Raw genomic sequence first — 24668 nt, 5'->3', positions numbered from 1 at the left:
CAATAAGTTCAAAAAACAGAAAGCAATGAAACTTAGATACAACCTAAACAGAGAGAGAGAGAGAGAGAGAGAGAGAGAGAGAAGAGAGAGGAGAGAGAGAGAGAGAAGAGAGAGAGAGAGAGAGAGAGAGAGAGAGAATTAGCTAATATCATATATTGTCCAGGTTCCTACAAGCACAATGAAAAAAAAGGAGCTTTAATCCCAGAAGCATCAGCAAGCAAGATATCTGATAAAGGGAATGTCGCTTGACTAAGCCATCCTGTTGGACAATTTCTTTAGCACCAAATGCTACTAAACAATTTGCAGCCCTATTATCATGGCGACACACTAAGGAGAAACCAAGTTACCTCCTAAATTTTTCAAATAAAACGACTCCTGAACCAAATCTACGCATAGCCACTCATCAACCACTTTCTTCTCAACACTTCTTCCACCAATCATCAACTCAAATTCAACCGAAGAGATGCATTCCATAATCCACCTTACCCAAGTAACCCATAACCCATTTTCAACAAAAAACTTGCTTCAAGAATTCCCATTCCACACCGTCATATGCTTTGCTCATATCTTACTTCAAAGCCACTTCAACTCTAGATCCCTCCTTCCTTCCTTTTAAATAATGAAAGGCCTCGTGAACAACAATATATATCTTGAGCCATATATTCAGAGATAAAACCCTTCTGCTGTTGAGAAACACACTTCAACATCAAACCTCTCATTCTATTCATCATAATGTTTGCAATGATCTTATAAATCACATTGCAAAGCCCAATTGGTTTGTAATGGTTGACTAATTTAAGTTTATCATTTTTTTGAAACTAATACAATACTAGTTTTATTGATCATATCCAGCCTACAACCTTCTCCAAAAAATTCCCATGCCATTTTACAAACATCATTTTTAATGTCCTGCCATGAGGACTAAAAAACAAACCTGAATGGCCATGAAGTCCAGGCACTCTTGAGGCTCCTATCTGGAAAACAGCATCTCTAATCTCCTCTTCATTAACTGTAGCAACAAGTAATTGATTATCTTCATCAGAAATAAATCTTCTAATATATCTTAATGCTTCTTCCATATTACTCGGATTTGAAGATGTGAACAAACATTTATGATGTTTAAAAAAAAAAAAAACAGCATCAATTTCTCCAATATCTTTTAACCAATCACCATTATTGGCCTTCAACGGCTTACTTCTTATTTGTCTCTGGATGGCAGTGTTGTGAAAAAAAAAAAAGATGAATTTCTGTCCCTAAACTTAATCAAATTCAGCCTTGCTCTCTGCCACCAATAGATTAATTCTTCAATTTTTGCAGTGATATCCCTCATCCTTTCTCTAGATTCCTCATTCCAAATCCTACCCCTGCAAGCCCTCAGTTCCTTCAACAATGAATCATCTACTACCTATAAATCGTTTCTTGTTAACCAAACAAAAAGAAATCTTTTTTTCTGATATGACATAATTTCTTGGAAAGCTAAATTGTGGGATTAGGCTCGTGAATGATGCTTGTAAGGACTTAGGATGCGCGATTTGCTATTTGTATATTTGACTTTAAATAATTTAGTTAGATTTATTTATTTTATTTTTTATAATAAAATATTTTCGTTAGATTTGAAATGGATAGCAAGATTGTTGGCCAACAAAAAAATAGATAGGAAGATTTATTCTTAAACTGCACTATTTTATGACAGTCGTTTTACACTAAATTTTATGGGTCGTTTGTCCATGCGTTAGAAAAAACTTGATCAATATGATTAATTTTAAATATAATTAATTATATTATACTATATATATAATTGATTTATAAATTTGATTAATAAGATTGATTTTAATCAAATTAAAAATTAGTATCAAAAAGCAAAATTGAAAAGCAGAACTAAAAATTAGGTAAAACTATGGTTTTGTGAAAATATATTCAAGTGCATTACAATATGTTAAAATCAATTATGAATTTAAAATTATATTTTTATCAAAATATTCAAACACTCATTATACATGTTAAAAATAATTATAAATATAAAACTATAATTTTTAAAAAATTATCCAAACACCCTTGAGCCTGTTTGAATTTCAATTGGATTTAATTGATTATAAAAAAATTAATTAATATAATTAACTTTAATTATAATTGATTATGTTATAACTTGATAATGTTTGGATATTGTTTTTTGAAATTGATTTTATTAAAAGAGAAAACTAACACCTAGAACACTAAAAAATAAAAGTATAAGAACCTAGAATATTAGAAAAAAAGTGTAGGAACCTATAGCAAAACTCGAGCGAAGTGTAAGGATCCAAAGTTATATTTTTTCTTTTAATAAAATTAAAAATATTTGGATAATTTAGTTAGAAGTAATTTTAAATGTACAAATTACCATAAAATAAATTGCTTTTAAAAATTAAAATATTAATAAAGTTGTGTATAGTAATATTATTAAATTTGTTCAACTCTATACAAGTATATTTAACTTATATATTTGATTAATCATAGAAATTTAAATTATATTAATATTACATTTAGTAATTTTTATCAGAATATAGAATCTTTAGTATGTATTTTTTAATATTTAACTATTTATATCGACCAGCAAAAAAAATTTGATAAAACTTTATAAAGATTAAAAAAGTTTGGTTAAGTGAACTATTTATAAAAAATTGTGTTGATTCCTTAAATAACACATTTAATCTTTTTTTTTTCTGGAAATTATTTTGTAAATCTGGCTCAAGGAGGACATGAGCCCTGTTTACCGATAAAAATAGATTTTTGAAAGCTTGATGCTACTAATTTCCTTATAACCAAACAATTACCAATGAGCACAAAAAAAAAAAAATTTGAGACAGAAAATGGATATCACATTGATGCATGCGTGATGAGATCACGAGAGGCTGCAATAACACAATAAGGATGTATGGTTCACCGGGGCACATTAGGCATATTTGGCAAGTGGAACTTCTTGAGACATGATAAATGCATATGACTGTATAATTAAAATTGAAAAGCTACTTCCTCCAACTTAGGCAAAAACGTGGTCTTCATCCAAATAATTGATCATGAAAAAAATGGGTGTTTGAATTTTTTTTTTTAATCAAAACCATGGTTAGGGTCCAAATAATTAATTCTAGATACAAATCCAACAAGCACCTTATACAAGTCAAAATCAATTATGAATTTAAAATCACGGTTATATCATAAGCTACTATTACATGTTTTTTATTGTAGGTTTTCAATTATAATTTTTTAAAAATTTATCAAAAAACCATATAAATATTCTACAAACCATATTTTTAGGTTGATTTTCATATATAAAATGAATATTTGGATGTAATTCTACAAAATCATGGTTTTAACGTTTAAAATTGATTCTCCAAATTATCCAAACAGGCACTATGAATCAAATCTATGGGTTTTGTGATGTTTTACATTTATTTTTCTTTTTCCTGTTCCTTTTTTTTTTTGTGGTATCATGGGTTTTAAAATTGTTGAGTAATAATTATTATGTCCAAGTAATTGTTTTGATGGAGCAAGAAGAAGTCCAAGTCAATGTAGAAGTCTCCCTCTGGTAACTTTCGCTGCAGGCAAAAGATTACCATGGTGATAAATTTTAAAAATTATCTAAACAGACTGGAAATTTCTCGCTTTTCTTTTTACATGTTACTTTCGTTAAATTATAGTGATTCAAATTTCAAACAAACAAATAATAAAAACCGAGAGACTTTCTTGAAAACTGCATAAACGGATTAATAAACATGTTCAAATTTCAAAAATTCAGATCTGGGCCAGCCGAGGGACAGATCGATAAGAGCCAGTCGTTTCGTTCCATCCATGCAACAAACAATCAAGATCAGGGTGAGAAACTGAGTGACATCTAAGAGACTACTGCACCTGAAATTAATTTTCGTTCTCTATTTCATCCTCCATTAACACCTTAAAATAGAAAATAGCAAAGAAATGAAAGCAGGTGATACATGCTTGCAGCGTGAGAAAGCAACATTCTCACTAACGATCATACACTGAACTGTGTATGGTGCAGTTCAGAAGATTCTGAGGTGCCAAAAAGATATGTTCTATATCCTTCATGTTACCGAGCAATGTCGTGGCAAAGAAAGGAAATAAACACCCTTTATTCTCACTAACGATCATACACTGAACTGGTGTATGGTGCAGTTCAGAAGATTCTGAGGTGCAAAAAGATATGTTCTATATCCTTCATGTTACCGAGCAATGTCGTGGCAAAAGAAAGGAAATAAACACCCTTTTGCATTATATAGAAGCCAAAATGTATTGTTGGGCAAACAAAGGTCTCTTAGACGCTGGTATTTTGTCAATCTTGCTTTGGCCTCCCCAAGCCAAAGCATAAGCAAGTAAAGTAGAGAAGTAGTAACATGTTAATCAAATGCTTTGACCATCCATTGCCTTGCCCTCTTCCATCTTCTTTCGCATTTTGTATTGCAACGTAGCTGGCGCACAATCGAAAGGGCGTTTCTCCTGAACAACAAGCAATCAATCAGGGGCCTTCCAAGTTCCAACGTAACTAATAACAACATTGTAAATGGCTGAAGAGAAAGGATTGATTACCTTGTGCATTCTTGTACTCTAGGCTTGCCCCAGCTCCATGAGAATGAAAACTATATCAGTCTGATTGAAGACAGCAGCCTGCATAAAATGTTGAAAATAGTAGGAAATTATGTGATTATAAAATATATTACATTTATGCATGTAGATACAGACGTTGGTTAGGCGTGCATGCGTACAGAAGAGAGTAATACCAATGCAATAAGAAAGTCCTTGCTTGTCCCTGTAATTTGAATCCACACCCTGCACACATTAAATTCATACATAAATACCGATCCTAGAAAATGCAAAAAAGGGGGGATCATTGGTTGTTTTTTCATGAAAATTGGTGGGAAAGGGGGAACCTGATTTAGAAGTTTCTTGACAGAAGCAACGTCACCATTTTTTATTGCTTCTCTCAAACCCTGAGAGCATAAAATGCAATTAGTGTGCAATTTGCAGCAACTAAGATATTTAGTGCAACGGGGCCTTGGACGTTGCTAAAATCTACGTAAAGATATAATACCCTCCAGTAGCTTCATACTCCATCCGGGAACCATCAGAGGCACCACTGGATACGTGACCAAGATTGAAAGAACTGTAGTTTGCATAACGAACATCAAAGAGTGGTAACACAAAACAAAACACTGGAGAGGATAATCAGGTACTGAGTTTGTGAAAACCAAAATAATAACTGCTTCATTATTTAATGTACGACATCTTGAAAAAAGGGGGGGATAAAAGAGTTGCGCCTTTGCAGATGAGCATAGCAAAAAATAATAATAATAACAATAATAAACCTTACCAAGAAGTTGAAATATATAATGCTCTAGGACTAGACTAATAGGGTTTAGGCATCTGGGAAAAAAGCATATTGTAATTTGTAATTTAAAACATTCAAGATATGAAACTCCTCTCTTCTCTTCTAGACTGAAATGAACTAAAATGACAAACCAGGTTTTAATCAACATAGGCAAATCTTTAAATACGTACTAAAATAATAAATTAAAACAGGTTAAAATATACAGTCATAGAAGACACAGATCTAACAATCAATACGCACCTAAACTTGCTGTTTGATGTGGAGCTTTTACTTTTAGGAACAACATCTGACTTCTTTGGTTTAGGGTTTTGCCAGAGGTGTTTGTGACTGGAGTGATTTTCTTCTTGGGCAAGGAGAAAAAAGAAACCCATGAGTACAAGACCGCAAATGATGTGTGCACCTTATTATAATATAAGTCTAATACCTGCTGGGGCAGTGCATCAGAGGAAGGGGCTGGAGCTTCACAAATGCAAAGAGGCATTCCACACTTACACTCTTTTATGTCTAATGCAACCTTACTCTCTGCTCTTGATGCTGTCTTAGAATTTACATCTGCGTCGATGTCTAGTTTGGAAATTACATTTGTAATGTTATTTGTTCCATCCGAAGAAAGCTGTGGGTCATGCTTCCCAGATCTGACCAAACAAAAGACATAATTTATCGTTGATTTAATAGATAACATATTCATACAGATAAGCATGGTCAATACAAATTTTCCAGAGAAAAGAAATATAGCCACAGTCCTCCAAGGAAACGGAAATAAAAAATGAATCTGCCAATAGCTCCACCTCAAAGTAAGAGGGCTTTCTCCTCCTGTTGTTTACTGTTTAGACCACAAACCAATTGTGCCTTCAAAGAAATATAATTTAATTTTCTTAGAGTGACAGATGCTGCAGTTTCATGCAGAAAGTTACAATTGATGTCAAGCACAATCATAGTGCGTAATTGAAAGTAACTCCAACCATCTAAAAGAAATATGAGTGATAAAGCATTAATAATATACAAGGAAAACCATTAAAAAAAAAAGTAAGACTATATTGTAAGAAATATATTCCTCTAAGTCTATTGCTTTGCGGCGTTAGATTGATGGCAAAGTATAAAAAAAATCTATAACCAAAGATTGAAGCTGTTAGCTGTAACACCTAGTAAGATCTTTGGCTTCGTTGCATGGTCTCGCAACAGGCCACAAAGTTTATATCTTGTAAAGTTTTTACTTTTCCTCCCTAAATAATATTAACTAGAGTTGATACAATTGAATTAGCCATGGGAATTATCAAGTGCCTGAACCTATTCAGACTGGGAAGAAAATACTAATCAGCTCGAAGGTAAAATTTATTGAGCTATTGATAACAGCAGTGGTGCACTAGGCTGCTTATCCCGACAAAAAATTAAAAAAAAATCTGCAGAAGTATTCGGACGCCTACAGATGAAAGCTCACAATAGATGCGCTCCACCAACTGAATAATTCCTTCAATATATTATCCTTAGTCCTTACTGGGCCCAGCCCAAGCATGAAAAAATCTCAAAATTAAATCAAAGTTTTATGACTATTACCTAGTAATTCAACTGAAGATTACTTCCATAGACAGAATTGTCAATTAAGAGGATTAACAATCTCTACTGCTGTTAGGATACTGCAAATGACACAAGCCTTGCTAACTGAAATGTTTGTCTTGTATTTTCAATCGAGAGGATTAGCAATCTCTACAACTTTCCACTAGCTCATAAGAGTACTTCAATATCTCCTCTTACTCTAAGGGCACTCCCAAGTTTGTTGGGGAGTGATTATAAGGAAATGAAACATCCAAAAAAGTGACATTTTTCTAATATTGAAATAGTAGACATTTTATAATTCAATGTGATACAAATTAAAGTAATAAACTTGAGCACTCAATCATAGAGGCTTGAATGTGATATCAAAGACCATTTCAACACAAAATTTTATGTTGTTAAGTGAAGGAACCAAATTTATTTAATAATATCTCCAACAGTTTCAAATGCATCGTTAGAATGATACCAGTCAGACCTCAGTGAGATTAAGTTGTTCTGCACTTGACGATGCCCAGAATAGAAGAATATGCCAGTATTCTGTTCCAATTACTAATTTGCACACAGAGCACTCTGCTCCTTATTCAATTGATAGATCAAGCATTAAGCTTAGGCATACAATAGGTGCTAAACAATATAATTTCAAAAGAACCTGAAGCTTTTAATTCCAGCAGGATATCTAGCTTTGTAATCAAAAGCTAATTCAACAAGTGTAACAAGATATGATGTTCACCAGAAAGTAATTTACCCTGAATTGTTGAAACAATCAGCACATACTCTAACATTTGAGTAAATGCCAAACTGTGGTAAAGCCTGCAAATAAAGATGTCCTTGAATAAAGTTCATCCATGTATAAAAGGACCCCATGACCACTAAAAAATATGAAAAAAAAAAATACCATTTGATTTGATGAATGTTCATGGCACAATGTTCTCCCACAGCATCGACAGTGGTGCTGCAAGCAGATGCCAAACAGACATAAATTTTTAAATTATAACGGTGAAACTGAAAAATAATTTGAAGGGGAATGAGGAGGAATGGTTCCCTATCATTCCCCTTCCCCTTCTCAAATTTTTAAACTCTCAGACGAGGGCACTATTCCCGTTGCAGCTTTTCCGGTTTTCCCCTTACACCCCCCTCACTCCCCTCTCCGAACATCATAATTTGACATCAAATTAGGAGTAGCTTCATGGTTTCCCATTACTGGTCGATACAGCTGGTATTACCAAAACCATATCTTTGGTCACTGCACAGGACAGAACAGTCTAAGCTGGATCGCCCTAATCATATGCCAATTCAGTCCATAAGTTTTTCTACAGAATCTTTGAATTCATTCCAATCTGCAATCATTACTACATTACATTATAATTAAAATTATAATGATAAATATCTAAACACCATAAAATAAAGCCACTGTACTTCTGCTTCATCAATCCTCCTATCCTAATGCAAGATCATATCAATTCAAAACATTTCAATACTTTTCGCAAGACACTGAATGTCGTGACACGATCTCATCAGCACACCTGCTCTTGGTTTATCTGAATTCCACGGAACACGATCTCTACCCAAATATTCAAACTTACGAGTGTAAAATCAAGCAGTGAATAGTTAGTTATACGCACAACTAAAATGATCAATCACCGAGAGTTCTTTATTAGGGGATGGGTAGGGAGAAAGGAGAGAGGTACCCGTCTCCTGAAGGTGTTGAAGCTGCAATTGCAGACATCACATCGCGCTGATTCTTGGAAAGGAGGAGGTTCCACTGACATTTTCTTATCTTCGCCAAATAAGTTTGTTCCTTACTCCTTTTCCTCAGTGAAAATTTGCAAATTTTATGTCTGGAACAGAAAATCAGAGGAACGCTTGATTACTTCGACGATCGATAAGGAGCAGAAGGTGCTAATCTTCGTAAGCTGGTGCTGGATTAGGGTCACTTTGATTTGACGGAAAAAAATTGTTCGTTGTAAAAATTACAACAAATGATTTTTTTTTTTGGAAAATTGGTTATAAATACCTGATTAAAACATAAATTGTTTCTAGCACCAAGCCATATTTAAAAATCAAGTTTAATATTTTATTCATAAAGTAATTTATTTAATTAACTAAAATGTACTTTTAGTTTCAGCTTTCTCACTCCACTATCTCTCTCCGTCCTTTTTCATTTACGCTGTCCTCCAACTACAACCGCCAACCAATCACCACGAGAGCTGTAAATCTTGTTTGAGAAGCTTGTCATCGTTGACACCTTGCAAGAGAAGTTCATTGCCATTGTAAAACTAGATTCTAAATGTCCAAATCTGCCATTTATGTCACCAAGCATTCAGATGCCCTTCTCCAAGATATGCGAACTAGTTTCTTATTCTATTTATTTATTTATTTTCTGTGTTCTGAAAAATTTGTGGTTGGTTGTTATAGAAGGTATAAAGAGAAAGTCAACTATGAATTATAAAAAAAAATGATAGGATGTGGGGTATTAACATCCTTGCAATTTAAATTTTATTCACCATAGTATTCAATTGAATTCATTTAATATCTACGTTAGTGGGAGAAACTTTAGGATTTCTCTTATTTACTATTCCATGTTTCCTCGCTAATAATCATTACCTGATGAGCCTTACAATATTGAAATATCCCCTTGTTCCCTAAGCTTATGTTTTTGTGATTTTATGTTCTTCCTTTATTTTTAAAATTGTTCTACATGAAGTTTAATAGTCATATCATTACAGTTTTGTTGAACATTTGTTCCTTTTCTTTATGCCCGGAACACAAAATGAAGAATCCTTTCTTACTATAGTGCTTATGTATGTTTTATACCATCCTAACCTATCATCTTTCATAATGTTAGAGGTTCAATTTGTAATATTCAAAAGTTAATATATTTTTTTGTGTTGTTAGGATGATTTTTGGCTATTCTTATCCAGCATATGAATGCTACAAAATCGTTGAAAAGAATAAGCCAGAAGTTGAGCAACAACATTTTTTGTGCTAATGTTGGTATAATATAGATATAGATTTGTTATTTGTATCTTCTGTTAGTATAAATATTGTAAAAAAAAAAGCAAAATAAGGGATGAACACAAACTCTGTGATATAGGGACTAATGCCTGTGATACAAAGATCTTTCTAAGACTAAAGAATGAATAGTTTGAACACATGAGTCTTAGTCTTTAAGGAATCTATATCCATGGTTTCCCAGCATTTACGGGTTATTTTGTTGAATTTTTAATCTTATATAGATGAGTAGAAGCCATATTTTGTTCACTTGATGTCACTACTGTTTGAGATCATTGCTCTTTAAGTCTCTACTTCCTGAGTTGTTAGCAGTATTGGAAACATTAATTATTATTTTTATTGATTTACTTTATTGCTATAGAAGCAGTACAACTTTGCAAAACTACTTTAAGCTTGCTTTATTTCATATTATGGCATTAATATGTTTTAAAATTGAATGTTGGTGAGCCCAAAGTTGTAAAGATTCTTATAGATTTTAGTTATGAACCATATGGTGTAGTTCCTTGCATCACCTTCTGCACACGTTGAGGAAATAATTATAGGGTGAAGTAAGTTCTTCATGATTGGATGTAGCACATACTATGGATTTGTGATTCATAATAAACTGAATTATTATCTAAGTATTGCGTACGATGTCTCTTCATTCATGGTTTGTAAGGATTTAATAGGAAAACAGATGAAGGTATAAAATCCTAATATTTAATTTTTGAAATTATTAGGAATAGTATATGAAAATTTCTAGTAACAATAAAAGACAATCAAACATTTAAGACTAATTGTTTTGTTTTCAGATGCCAACTCTAAAACGTGTGTTTTGAAATTTGAGACAAAGCAACAAACCACACAGGCACAGAGCAGCTGCAAGACTAATTTTTAACCATGTGTTTTACTTGCCTTTTTATTGAACCATTCTTTTGAGTTTTTTGCCATTAAAAATTATAATCTCAGCATATATTATATTACAAATTCATGGTTGATTCTAATATGTGGTTAAAGTTCAATTTGTTGGATATTAATGGCACTCACCAATAAAAAATTTGTAAAACCATTAACGCTAGGTTTAAATAATTTAAATAACTCCCATCAACTCTATTTAAGTTAATGAATTCATACCCATGACCTTTATGGATCAAAAATTACTTCATTAACTCAAACCCTAACTCAACTCTTCAAGAAAATGAGGAAGGATAAAGGGCATATGAGACTTACTTTTATCCTCCATTTGGATGGGAAGAAAAGTTGAGGAAAAAGAAAATGAAGAGAAGATAAAAATGAAAAGAAAATATTATATCACTTCTCCTGTTTGGATGAACAGGAGAAAATAGGGAAGAAAGAAAATGAACAGATATTATAATAACTATAATGCCTTGATATCAAAATATATCATATTTCATGTAATTATATTTGTAAAAATAAATTGGAAGTAGAAATTATATTAAAATTAATACAATCAAATTAATTTAAAATCAAATTATTTGCTAAAAATGTATTTTTATATGATATTTTAAAATCAAATAATTTAATAGAATATGTTATTTTCACATTTTAAAATCAAAAGTCGGCACTAATAAAATTATAAACATAAAATCTCCAACACATTGATAATGAAATACTACAGACAAAAGTTAAATGTGTTTGTATGCCCTCAAATTCAAGCAACTTTGCAACCTTTATTCCTTAAAATGAAAAATAAATAAAAAAATAGGCCATAACTTCAATAGTTCATGAAGCTTAACTCAAAGCCATCATAACAAATTCAATTTGCAATGTCACTCATTTGCCTTGTTGAATGAATTTTAAACAATGGGCGTTAAGGAGGAACATTAATATCATTGTATAATCTCAAAAGGTCACACACCCGCATAATTTGATAATCAATAGCATTAAATTACAGCATGAAACACAACAATAGCTATCATAAGGGTAAATTCTGAAATTCAACAATCACAAAATAAATGACTTTCATCAAAGTTAATTAAAAGTCATCAACTATTGAAAAATGATGTTTACATAATTAACAAAAGGAAGAACACCTCTCCCTTAAATTTTGGAGTTGCTCACATGACGACGATGTTTTCTATCAAATAAATTTAGACATTTAGCAAATGGCTAAATTATTTAATTAAATAGTTAAATTAACGTAATTTATAACCATAGAAGTTAAAAATTATAAACCAAATTGTTTAATTAAAGTTAAATTAATGTAATTAAATAATCTCCTAAGAGTCTAGACATGAAATAGATAAGAAAGAGAGGGAGAGTAAATGGTGAAAAAAAAATTTACTCCCAAAATTTCTCCAATTTTGAAGAGAAAAGTTGGAAAAAAAAAATACAGTGGGTTTCATATCTTATCTTTTTCACACTTTTTATTTCCTCTCATTCTTTCTTCCTTATCCAAATAGGAAAAAATTTATTTTCTCTTCTATTTTTTCTCCATGTTTTCTTTCCTCCCGTATTTTATTCCCAACCAAATAGAGCATTAGTGTTTGGAGGCTTCAAAATATCCTTAAGGATCCTCAAACTCAAGCCCTAGTAGAGCTTATTGAATGCTCTTCATTCACTCATTCCTTTCCTTCTAATTTCAAACTCTAACATGGAATAACTTATGCAAAATTTTGACCATGCACTGCAATATACGCACCATGTGCTGCACACTATAGCATGTGGCACAAACTTTATATTTTATCACTTTTTAATATATGGGTGACCCAATTTTATTTTGGACCTAAATTTAGGGTTAAAATCACAATCAAATACACTCATTAAACCTCTCCAGCCACACGCTACATTAATTTACTTAATTACCCTATTAGACTTAGTTAATCAGTGTTAAATTTTTAGGATGCTACACTCAAGTCCTGAAGGACTTGACTGTAATTTTTAAATTTTATAAAATTTATTTATAAATAAATCTGTTTCACAAGACCTAGATGTAATTTTTCTTAAATTTGTTAAAATGATGCTTAAAAATGTCAATAATATTATTAAACAAATGGATTTGCAAAACTAATAGAAATGGTTGTCTTATGTTATGATGCAGAACTTCTGACCCAGTTAAGAAAATAGTGTAATGTTTTATCAATTTAGTGATTATAATGTATACATGTAGAATTAATATTTCGATTCAATATTTTTAAATAAAAATACTAACACGTCCCGAAAATTGACATTTTCACACATAAATATTTATAAAATATATTTTTAATTTTATTTGAATTTTTAAAAACATTTTATTTTAAATTTTTATCAATTTTAATACGAGGATACGTTTCCAAGCTAAGGAAATTTGGAGGATTTTATTTGATCAACAAAAGATCTCCAGGATTTGTGATTTGATATCCCATGAATATAAACCACGAGAAAAACACGTGGCTAAAGCTAAAGCTGACACGGACAAGGGAAAAAGTAAAAGCGGCCTTTGTTGGAAAAAAAAATGTTAATAATAATAATTAAAAAAAAAAGTTGCCTAGTTTTCTACTAAGGTCAGTAAAAATCCGGATCAGTACTTTGTGATAAATTGTTAACTAAGCACATTTTTTGCATATATTATATCATCTGAGTTTTTTTTTCCAAAAGCAAACCATTCGAGTTTATCACTCGTGAATCGTAACAAGTCAAATATTTACGATAATCCAATAATTTTATCAGGTGGTTCTTAAACATATCATTAAGTATTGTATCCTCCAACAAAAGATCTTAACTCATTCAAACATGCTCGATAAAAAGGAAAAAAGAAAAAGAAATTTTGACAGAAAATTAAGTCTAATGGAAAATAATAATTTCTCATGATGAATCAACTTTTAAATTTTTATTAAAAAAATACTTATATGTAATATTTGATTGTGTAATTAAAAAAAAAATAGAATCACAATAAGGGCCCTTAGAGTAAACATAATTGCATATAAAGCTTAAATTATTCTGATTTATCTCTAAAGGCTCAAGGGCTTTATTTACAATTATGTTCAATAGTATAATGATCCAATTACCCCTCACATTTAGGTCACCTCTTGACTTCGCATTTTCTTCCCTCTCTTCTACTTCCTTGAGCTTCCTTCTTTCCCTTCCTCTTCCATATTGATTCTTTGTTGTTTTTTAAATGATTTTCTTGTAAAGATGGTGCTTATGGCAATGGTTGAGAAGGCAAATATGATGTCCTGCATTCTTCTACTGATACAACTATGAATCATGGGTAGTTGTCGTTATGGGTAGTTGACGACAAACTTGTCGCCACCACAAGCCATCGCATAAGAGTGGATTGTGTCTTATTCTACATTATTAGAATTCCCACCAATATAATACATTTGATTATGATCATACTTTTATAGCACCGTCACACTAGATTCTCTAAAGGACATCATATCGTCATCTCTTTATACTTTTTAGACCATGCTTCTTTCCCTTCCTTTTATTTTGTTATAAAATGTTTCATTGACTAAAGACTGTGTGTCTAAATGGACATTCTGTTGTTAATTAATAGATTTTAATTGTTATTTATGGACCTTTTATTGTAAATTTGAAATGGGTTATTTGTAAATTCTATCTTGCAAATTTCAAGTGGGACATGATTGTTGATTTAATGAAAATAAGTTGTTATTTATGAACTTTTTGTTATTTTTAATACAGATTTTTCTGCAGCAAATAGTCATGTTCTAGTGTAGATATTATTTATAAAATTTATATTATTATTTATGAAAATTTACGTCATGCAACCTTTGCAACTAACTTGTGCAGATGTTTGTGTATGTCATATGGATAGACCTTGTGTTATAAATATATGGTTCTTTTAATGTTATTTATGGATGTTTTGTTGTGAATTAGTTAATTACAACTATCAATTAATTAGATTATAGGGATAATGGCTTCTACTTCTCACTATGCAGTAGCATTTCCTGAAACTTCAATTTCTAATCTTCTAATACTCAAAATATTGGATTATGTGTTGTGGAAACATGAATATTATCTCATCAATATTGAATATTCAATTGTGAATTCGGTTGTAAATTATTCAAATATGATGCATTTGTTCTTGAAAATTCAATGAAAACATATTATTAATAGATAAGGACCTTGTGAAGATGTCGATGTGTGCAATATAAAAGGAAATTGTGTTGTCAATATGTGGATCTTGTTATGTTATTTGAAAATATTTAACTTAACCAGATGAATTATGTGAAATATATGAATATTATTATTAATAAATAGACTTTGTATTGTTATATACAGACTTTTTGTTATTTATAAACCTAAAAAACTTTTGTAAATGTTCAACTTAACAATATGGATCATGCGAAATAGATGAACATTCTGTTGTTAACAAATAGACACCTTCATGTTATATGAGGACTTTTTGTTATTCGTAAACTTGAGAAACTTTTTCAAATATTCAGTTTAATTATACAAACCATGTGAAATAGATAGACATTGTGTTGTTAGTAAATGAATCTTATCATATTATATACAGACTTTATATTGTTTATGAATCTGAAAAACTTTTCATTAAGCCTAACCAACTAATAAATTGAATACGCATGGACTTTCAGTTGACAACATACGAGCATTGTGTTGTGTATTATTTTTCTAACTTGTATATTTCGTTAAGCCCAGCCTACTGATCAACTAGATGCACATGAACTTTCAATTGATAATATGTGAATGTTATGTTGTACACATTGGATATTGTGTTATATATTATTTGCGTAATTTGTATATTTTGTCAAGCCTGACCTACTGATCAACTGGACAGTATGGACTTTTAATTGAAAATATATAAATATTGTGTCGTGCATAGTAGATATTATACTGTACATTATTTGCTTAACTTGTACATTTTATTAAGCTTAATCTACTAATCAACTGGATACGCATAGACTTTCAATTGAGAATATATGAACATTGTGTAATGCATGATAGATACTGTGTTGTACATTGTTTACCTAAGTTATATTAAGCTTACTGGTAATGTGGACATGCATGGATTTTCAGTTGGTAATATATGAACATAGTGGATATTGTGTTTGTACATTATTTGCCTAACTTGTATTAAGCCTACTGATAAATTAGACATGCGTGAACTTTTAGTTAAAAATATGTGAACATTGTGTGGTACATAGCGAACATTATGTTGTACATTGTTGTGTTTTAAAATCATAAGGACAAAATTATATTTTTAATCTTAAAAAAAATTACAATAAGAACTCTTGAGCAGAAAAATTATATCAGCACTCCTGAGCTTGCAATACAATATCAAAATTTTTCATGCCAAAAGTATAATAATTTATGCTTTTTAAGTGCGATTTTCTTGAAAAAAAAAAAAAAAAGCTCGAGTCATGGCAGACCAAAAGTAAATTACTATTCAAATGCGTGCCGTACACGGTCTAGCTTCCTGCGCCTTCCCTTACTCCGAACGCGTTTGTTCACATGAAAATAACGAGGTGACATAATGAGATTTGACATCCTGATATTATTTATTCTCTCAGCTTACAATGTAAAATTTAATTTTTTTTAAATTATATCTTTTTAATTATATCTTCATTAAATATTATATATAAATATCTTGATAATAACAATTAAAACTCTAATTTTAATATATTATTTTTCAAAAAATAATAAATGAATTTGGATATAATTAAAAAATAATTATAAAAATTACTTAACATCCAATCTTTTGATTTTTGAATTAAATAAAATTTTTAAAAAATGTCTTATATAAAATAAATAAGAGGAAGTAGCTATTTTAACCTGCACAAACTCATTTTAAAAGCAAGCAAACAAGAGCGCGCGCATATTCAGTTTCTCAAAAACTATTTCATAACCCACTCTGCATTTACTTTCACAGTAAATATTCCACAAACATGAACAACATACAACTAACTACAGTCTTAGGCGAACGCATAGTCTAACAGGACACAACCTATATTAATAGTTAAGCTCACTAATATTATAAATTATAAATTATAAATATATCCAATTTTTTTTGGCCTAAATAAATATATCCAATTAAAGGTACAGAGTTTTAGATCGGACAATGATTCCCCTTTTTAAATGAACAAACAAGAGGTATCTATACCATCTAATGTTTTACGTTCAAAGAGCGGAAAGGTGATTGATTGAAAACTCTTGAACATCAATGAAGATTTTTGTATTGCAAAAAATGTTGAATAAAAAAGTAAAAATGGCATGTCCAAATATGATTAGGTGATTGACATATGTTTCACGGTACATTAAGTAAGGATGACAAGTCACGATGTAATTAATTGGTTAGCATAAGACCTATTATGATTTTGTTACGTTAGACCAAAATTAAATTAGAAGAATATTTCATAATTTCTCATCCAAATGTAGTTTAGTAGTTCCTTTGAAGTGCCTTGTGCTTTTTTAAATTTTTAGTTCTTCTCACCATATATATTTTTCTTATTCGGCCCCGTTATGGGTCAAAAAAAAAAAAGGAAATTGAGTGTTTGTACCTTTGGTGAAATGTTGAAATTTTCAAAATTAATATTTGCTAAGATTTTACAAAAGTTTTATCTAATAACTTCTCTTATAACCATCTTTTCTCAATAATTATCAGGCACATAAAAAATTTTATTAAAAAAGATTAAGCAGTCACTTTTAATTATATTTACAGAAAAATTCATAAATGTGGCGATGTTCTAACTCGTAAAGTTTTGAGAGAGAATTTTAATATTAACTTATTTGACAGTTGATCGCTGATTTCAGACATGATCTGATCTTTGATATCTCCTTACATAATTTCTGCCGTGGTCAAGCCGAGGATTTCTTCAATCCCCGCTCGCGACTGCTCCAGCATCGTGTATACTGTATACGGTACAGTATGCTGACGTGTCAGCGTCCAACACCGATGAGAAAAAGCTTCCATTGGCTAAAGGAAATGTCAACAGATGTGGCTCTGTAAGAGATAGACAGCGGACAAGAAAACAAATATCAAATCGAAGCACGAAAAACACGTTGCTTATTGAAATATTGTTCCCACCAAGAATTTATAATGCTTGATAATTGATAATTTAACACCACAGGGAATAGCACCTTCATAAAAGCTTCAAGATACCAGAGACTCACAAATCCAGTGTTGTTTGGCGTTGAAATCTGCTTGAGCATTCGGATCGATCTGTTCGATTTTCTTTCAGATGGAGGGAAAACTTGACTCTGATGATGGGGTGAAGCCCGTGACAGAGCAAGGAGCCGGAGAAGAGAAGGGCCAAGACTTGGTTCTGGAATCTTCTCCTCTCGCTGTGAATTCTGGAAAATTGTTGATGGTGATGCTTGCGAGGGAGAGGCTGTTGAAGAATCTGCTGGAGATTTATTGGGAAAGAAGCATCTCTCTGCAAACAGGTAGGTCTCTCTCTGTCTTGGCTCTGCCTTGTTGTTTCTATATTTATGTATACACTTACCTGCAAAAAGTTACCCGGAGCGCCTTTTCTTGGGCTCTTCTTTGTTTGTTTTCTCATTGAACTATTACCCACTACGCAGCGATAATTGCGGGTAAATTTCTGCGGTTTCTCTCGATTTTAAGCCACGCATGTGGGATGAACTGTGGTTTCTTATCTGGCACCTTTAATGGCTTCCTAATGCTAGTGGTGTGTTAGGCAAAACCGTGTGCTTTTGGGTACTGTAATTAAGGGCGAATGTCTATGTCTGAAAAGATTTTAATTTATGGCATCAGGTGTATTGAAAGAAACAAAATACAACAATAGAAGTAATATGAATGGGAAGAAGGAGATGCTTTGGGGTTCTGGTAAACCAAGTGTTCATTTTTATAGTCTGTGTCTGAGTTTGCTTCAGATCAGGGATTTAATGCGTTTCATATCTTCCCAATCATGTATCAAGGATAAAACCATTCATGAAAAAGATTTTCTCCTCACAGGGAATTAGTCGACAGATTGTACCTAAATTATGAAACCTTGACTCAACACTCGTTTAATTTACCGTATACCAACATAATAAAGTTACGTTTTTTTGCTTACGCTGATATGCATTACATTAATTGAAAGCACAAAGAGCAACTTAGTTCCTTTTAAAACAACACGGCCCATGATTTATTGGATCGTCTTTCTGCCAACGGAACAGAATGTCTTGAACTAATAACACTTCAATTAGTGTGGATATCATGAATTAGTCAGAATTTAGGTTTTGTCGTGAGATAAATATAAAATTAACACATTCACCTCAATGTTTTTGGTTTGAATTCTTCTTCATCTTTGTGGGATGAAACCATGCCTTTTTAGAGTCACAAATATGACATCGGTTATCATGGTCAATGTGATGCATCCTGCATATCCATTTTTTCGTGAGGAAATGTTTTTAACATTTAAATAAAACGTGTGTCACTGTTCAGATCGTCAAAGTTGATGGTAGATAAAACTGTTCAGATCGCATGCCTTAATTTTGTATGGGCGAGAAGCTTCTTCTTTTGTGAATTAGGATTTAGGACTACCTTTTAAGTTTAGCTTGATTATTGTTCAATTTGTTTCAGGTGTGGGTTTTGAAGATGATTAAATTTATGGGCTTTCTTAATGGAAAACCACGAGATTTCCACCATTTGCCAATATATGTAAGATACTGTGGTAGTAGAATAAAGGAGATAGGTGATAGTAAAAGGATGCCGCTGCTTTGATACTTTTGGAGGACAATGCATTAAAGAATTAATATTTTTTATTCACTTGATATTAATTATCAATCCGTTTTTTGGACCCTTCAACATCAGTATTATCAGGACTTGTCCAAAACTGTGGAAACTTGTATCAATTCACAACCAAATCTTGAGACACTTCTAAATACTGCATCAAGCTTATGACTCTTAAATCGAGGAAAACTGCAAGTCTCGTGCATCACTGATTCTGAAAAGTTTAATTCCAATTTACAGCAATGTCAGCTCACTTTGATGTGTGCATCATGCATATGTCATTGCTTTTTTTCATTTTTACTACTTTTGCTGTGAATATTTTAGGTCAGCATCTGGACTGAATACGAGTCAGCTCACCATCTTCTTTAATGGGAATGTCTGTGTCTATGATGGAATTCCTGCAGAAAAGGTAGCCCTTTTCTCAAACTTAAATGTCATATTGGAACTTTGCCACTGTTGTACCCATTCCAGCTCTTCATTTTACATTTTTGTTACCCCTCGTTCGTTAACAGGTGCATGAGATAATATGCATTGCTGCTTCTGCTGCTAAGTCTGCTGACATGAAGAATGCAATACAGTCCTCCTTTACTTCACCCATTCCCACAAGGCCATCTTCTCCACAGGGAAATCCTAATAATTTGGCTTCACCGAAACCACTGTGTTTTCCTGGGCAGAAGAGTTCCATTTGTGGGTTGCAAGGTGGCACTCTTCCCATTGCTGAACTACATTTAGATGATAACTTCTTGAATGACCTCTTCTATTGCTGGGATGTCTGTTATTCAAATGTACTAATAATTCAAATCTTGTATGTCTTTTTGTTGATATTTCTGTTCAGAATTTCCAATTGCACGCAGACAGTCACTGCAGCGCTTTCTTGAGAAGCGACGAGATAGGTATTGTATCTTCCATGTTTAATGGGTTGGGTTCTTGTGAGTTCATCTGTTGTACGATTGTTGCATATTTTAGTGCATGAGGGGGTGTATGCTTCATAGGAAACTCTCAGATTTGATTATTTTTGGCTTATATATATGTATGTATATGTATTCCTGATCCTTTAACTTTAGAAAGTCTTACCTTTGCCCCTTAACTCCTGTCCATTTCCAATTTCATCCATTTTTTGAAAAGAAGTGAATATGTGAGAATCTAAAGGAATATCCCAGACACAGAATGACACATCATATTGTTCCTTCTTGTGATTCTGTGAGTTAGGTCTAATGAAAACACTGACGATGCTTGAAAAGATTAAAAACAGTATTGGAATCAAGAAAATCAAGATACAAAAAGTAAAACTTCATTCAAAGTTAAGGGACATAACCAAAAGTGCACTTGTCGTGAAGAAATTGGTTATTTACTAGTTCCCTGATTGGCTTGTTTATGTAATTTTCTGGCAGGTTGGGGAGTAGAGCCCCATACCCTTCTCCGGCAAGAACCAAAGCGTCTGAGAATACGGAGAATAGCTGCAGTGCTGATAATGCACCTGATCTGGTCTCCTTCAAACACTCAGAGGAGGAGATTCAACCCAGCGTCATTGCCTCTTAAGTGTCAAAAGTTGTTTCTACTTAATGGCTATAATTATTGTTGTGTGTAGAAGAACCTCAATGTGCTTGCATGTAGAAGTTTAATGACCGTGAATCTGTGACATGGTTTTTGTTTAGTCTTTAGCATACGTGTAACCTAACTGCTGAACTTGATATGGGTCAGTGAAAATGACTTGAAAGTCTGCATTATGTTCTCTATGCTCGGAATATCCATCCTAATTATGTTATTCTTAGACAATGTTGTGTTTCTGGACAATTAAATTATCTGTTATGTTCATATTGCGACGTTTGTTTTTGTCATGCTTTTGTTGTTTTGCCCCTCCTATCTCCCTCTCTCTTCCTGTTCTTGGGACAAAACAAGTGGATCGGTGTATCAACATTTATGCAAGAAAATGGGAGTAATTTGGATGCAAAGAAATTAAATATGTTTTTATTTGTTAAGAATGATCTAAGTTGATATTATATGATTCAGCTTGTGTTACATCACAGTTCACCTCATTACTATATTTTAAATCCATTAATTTATTTAGCTGCTGCTGCTTTCTATTTTGTCAACATGTGCAAGAATCTGACTCTTCGGATGTTCTAGAGAAGGAAGGTATTTTTTTTTTTTGGGAGGGGGGTTGCAGTTAGGTCTGCAAGGAATGAAATAATGATAGTTAGATTCTCAATAAAAAAATTTACAAAATGAATTATAAATGTTAATTTAAACAGTGGCAAACCAAATTTTTTACTACAATTTAAAAGTTATATTTAATATTTAAATATTATTTACAATTAAAATTCTTAAATTTATAATAATTTAGATTAATATTTTTAATTTATTTTTTAAAAAGAAAATTTTGTTAAAGAATAATAATTATATTAATTCAGTATTTTAAATTTAACTTTCGTTCTTCCATAATATTTATTAGGAACTAAATAGTTAAATCCATGACATGTTATAAATTTATGGCTTAGTTTGGACAAATTCTGGCTCCTCCTACTTTTGTAGAAGCCCTGTTCCCACCCACCCCAAAGGAGTCATAAAGCAATATGCAAAAGATAGCACCAACTTTTTCAATGATTAAAATTGAGGCAAAATAGTGATTAGAAAAAATAATTGAGCATGTTCAACAACTCATTAGGTACAAGTGAAATGATCCTCAAAAGGGGCTAGCTTACCAAACTGGCGTGCTTCAAGAATCTTTCAAGATAATCAACATCTTCCACTTTTCCCTCACCCTCAATTTTCTAATTATTTTACTATTTCATTTTAATGTTGATCAGATCAAGTAACAAAGAATAATAATGCTTCCAATAGATGGTGTGCAAAATTCGTCGCCCTTCATATGATCTAGGAATTTTTTTTATTTGAATTCATGCAAGAATATAGATTATATACTATACAGAGATATGCAGATGCAAGTTTAGGTATATTAGAGTGTCTAGTGATCAGAATTTTTATATAGATTTTTTTTTTTTGAGAAAAGTTTTGTTACTTTGTACTATAAAAAAAATGCAAAAGATTTGAAATTTAATCAATGCCAAGTTGCCGACATGACAATAAAGATTGAATGAACCACAAAATACAGAATACATGAAAACTGATCGATCATCAAGCAAAATTGTTTCCCCTACTTAAGCAATAATCAATTATTAATCGATTGGGCTTATCACTTCTAATAAAGTCAACATATCCTAAGATGACTCTTATGCTCCGCAAAAGGTAAGATATATAATATTTGTCAAATTATTATTATTATTGAAATATTATTTTTATCTAAAAATGAGAAAGATACTTCACATCGATCAAATTATTTTTCATTTTATTTTTTAAACAACCCTCAACTTATAAAAATATTTGTTACAGAGAACATACTCTTACGAATTCAATGAGATATACCCTTGGGGGAAAAAAAACAGATAATATAAACCATATACCACTGCCAAAAGATACAATCAAGACCCTACCCCAGCCACTAACTAATATTTTGGAACAATGGACTCTATAAGAAAGAACGTTAAACTCCCCAAGAGAGATGATAAGAGACAGTATAATAGCGTTATTGTAATTTTTTTCTCTCATCTCTTGCCTGAGAGTTCAACATTAATAAACTCAAATCTCATTTAGTTTTTAAATTTTTAACCTCTCATTGTTCAAGTAAAAGGTTTTGAAGTGCATGCGTATTTCTGAAGCTGAAATTCAGTCATACAAAATCTATCTGTTATTAGTATATTAAAATAAAAATCTTAAATGCATTTTAAGTACTTGTTATGATATACTGAAAAAAAAAAATGACAGGCAAGAAGTTTTACAAGTGTTACATAAGGTAAATGGTTCATTTAATAGGTCCCTTCATGCATTTTTAATCAACCTGGGTCCTCTCTTTGTGAACAGACAAGCAAGATGTAACTCTTTTGCAGGGAAATAAATTAAAAGATGCGAGTTCGATACATTCTTAATTCCTCTGTATTAAAATGGCACCCTCTAAAAGTAAACAACCGTTTTGAATGTTCACCATCTCTCTTCAGCCAAGTTTCCTGTTTTTGTTGGTTAAAATTTTTTGTTGGCACAACCATCAGCTCCTCTCGTTCTTTTCAATTGAAGCCATGCCATCAATGTCCACACTTCCTTCTTGAAACATGTTTAGTACTCCATCCGTTTCAAAATACTTGTCCTTTTAAGATTATTGCCCACAAATTAAGAAACACAATTAATATGTAAACATATGATATACTTAACCAAATTTACCCCACAATTAAAAGTAAGCACTTTAATACCTTTAAGGGTAAAATAGAAAAAAAATTTCATTAAATAGTGCTTTGGAAGTCTAAAAAACAAATATGAAACAATATTTTTAGAAAGAACTATTCTGAAACAGAGCAAGTATTTCTTATACAGATGCTTTTAAAATGAAATGCTAATACACTGCAGAAAACTAATTTTTTTTATATGCACATATGGATATCGTCTTCAAATACAACCCCATTAGGCATATGTTACTTTCTTCCAAAAGCAAAGGGAAAAGAAGGAACTCGAGGTCCAAATGAGGTTCGAACTGACATCCTTATTTCATAACAAAGGCTATACTTCAAAACACACACTTTATAACCGGAGGAGATGAGTTTCCAGCAAAGTTTACCTACAGCCTCATCTCCATCATTCCACATGCTAGTGCACACTACGTAGAATTCCATGAAAGTAACCACCAGTCATACGAAAGACACAAGTGATACAACACCTGCAGGAAATATCTTCCCTGATCTCTTGAAACGAGAACCCATCACCAACAGAAGCGCAGCAGAGATGCCTGGGGTAAAAACAATCCATGCATGACATACAGTTTCAGGGTAAAAACCTTAAGCTCTAATCACGTCAGATATCAAAATTAAAATGCATCAATGTCACAAATGTATCCGCCCAAAAGGAGACATTACTAACTTGACAAAGTTTACTATAAGCAACCACATTTGATCATGGTTGAGAAAATTGAACGTGCAGCGGAATATGCACTGAGAAACTAATCACTTACCAAGCCCAAGAGACGATGCAAGAACTGGTCTTACA

The 24668-nt window shown here is 31.9% G+C and overlaps 2 protein-coding genes and 2 long non-coding RNA genes across 4 annotated transcripts; 1 reads left to right on the top strand and 3 right to left on the bottom strand.

Annotated features, from left to right (window-relative positions):
• Nucleotides 1-4243: 4243 nt before the first annotated feature.
• Nucleotides 4244-4651, bottom strand: LOC129309591 (uncharacterized). Its single transcript, XR_008592932.1, has 2 exons — nucleotides 4579-4651; nucleotides 4244-4488 (listed from the first exon to the last, which is right to left on the bottom strand). It is a non-coding gene; the product is annotated as an uncharacterized LOC129309591 (long non-coding RNA).
• A 306-nt stretch (nucleotides 4652-4957) lies between these two features.
• Nucleotides 4958-8926, bottom strand: LOC129309590 (vacuolar protein sorting-associated protein 27-like). Its single transcript, XM_054951214.1, is given in 8 exon segments — nucleotides 4958-4979; nucleotides 5081-5152; nucleotides 5618-5688; nucleotides 5691-5720; nucleotides 5802-6012; nucleotides 7674-7738; nucleotides 7824-7880; nucleotides 8617-8926. Coding segments are annotated over 8 exon segments (594 nt in total). The 5' UTR covers nucleotides 8698-8926; the 3' UTR covers nucleotides 4958-4972.
• A 9184-nt stretch (nucleotides 8927-18110) lies between these two features.
• Nucleotides 18111-21418, top strand: LOC129308423 (protein TIFY 3B; the record flags this gene model as incomplete). The annotated part of the gene is made up of 5 exons (XM_054949531.1): nucleotides 18111-18289; nucleotides 19905-19989; nucleotides 20093-20279; nucleotides 20416-20473; nucleotides 20972-21418. Coding segments are annotated over 5 exons (657 nt in total), but the record flags the coding sequence as incomplete, so codon positions are not given.
• A 2527-nt stretch (nucleotides 21419-23945) lies between these two features.
• On the bottom strand, nucleotides 23946-24668 carry LOC129309917 (uncharacterized). Its single transcript, XR_008592973.1, has 2 exons — nucleotides 24634-24668; nucleotides 23946-24411 (listed from the first exon to the last, which is right to left on the bottom strand). It is a non-coding gene; the product is annotated as an uncharacterized LOC129309917 (long non-coding RNA).

Source organism: Prosopis cineraria, unplaced genomic scaffold (genome assembly GCF_029017545.1).
Source record: "Prosopis cineraria cultivar Desert tree isolate PC_DT_omini unplaced genomic scaffold, ASM2901754v1 PC4, whole genome shotgun sequence".
Taxonomy (NCBI): Eukaryota; Viridiplantae; Streptophyta; class Magnoliopsida; order Fabales; family Fabaceae; genus Prosopis; species Prosopis cineraria.
This window is presented reverse-complemented; position numbering and strand designations above follow the sequence as displayed.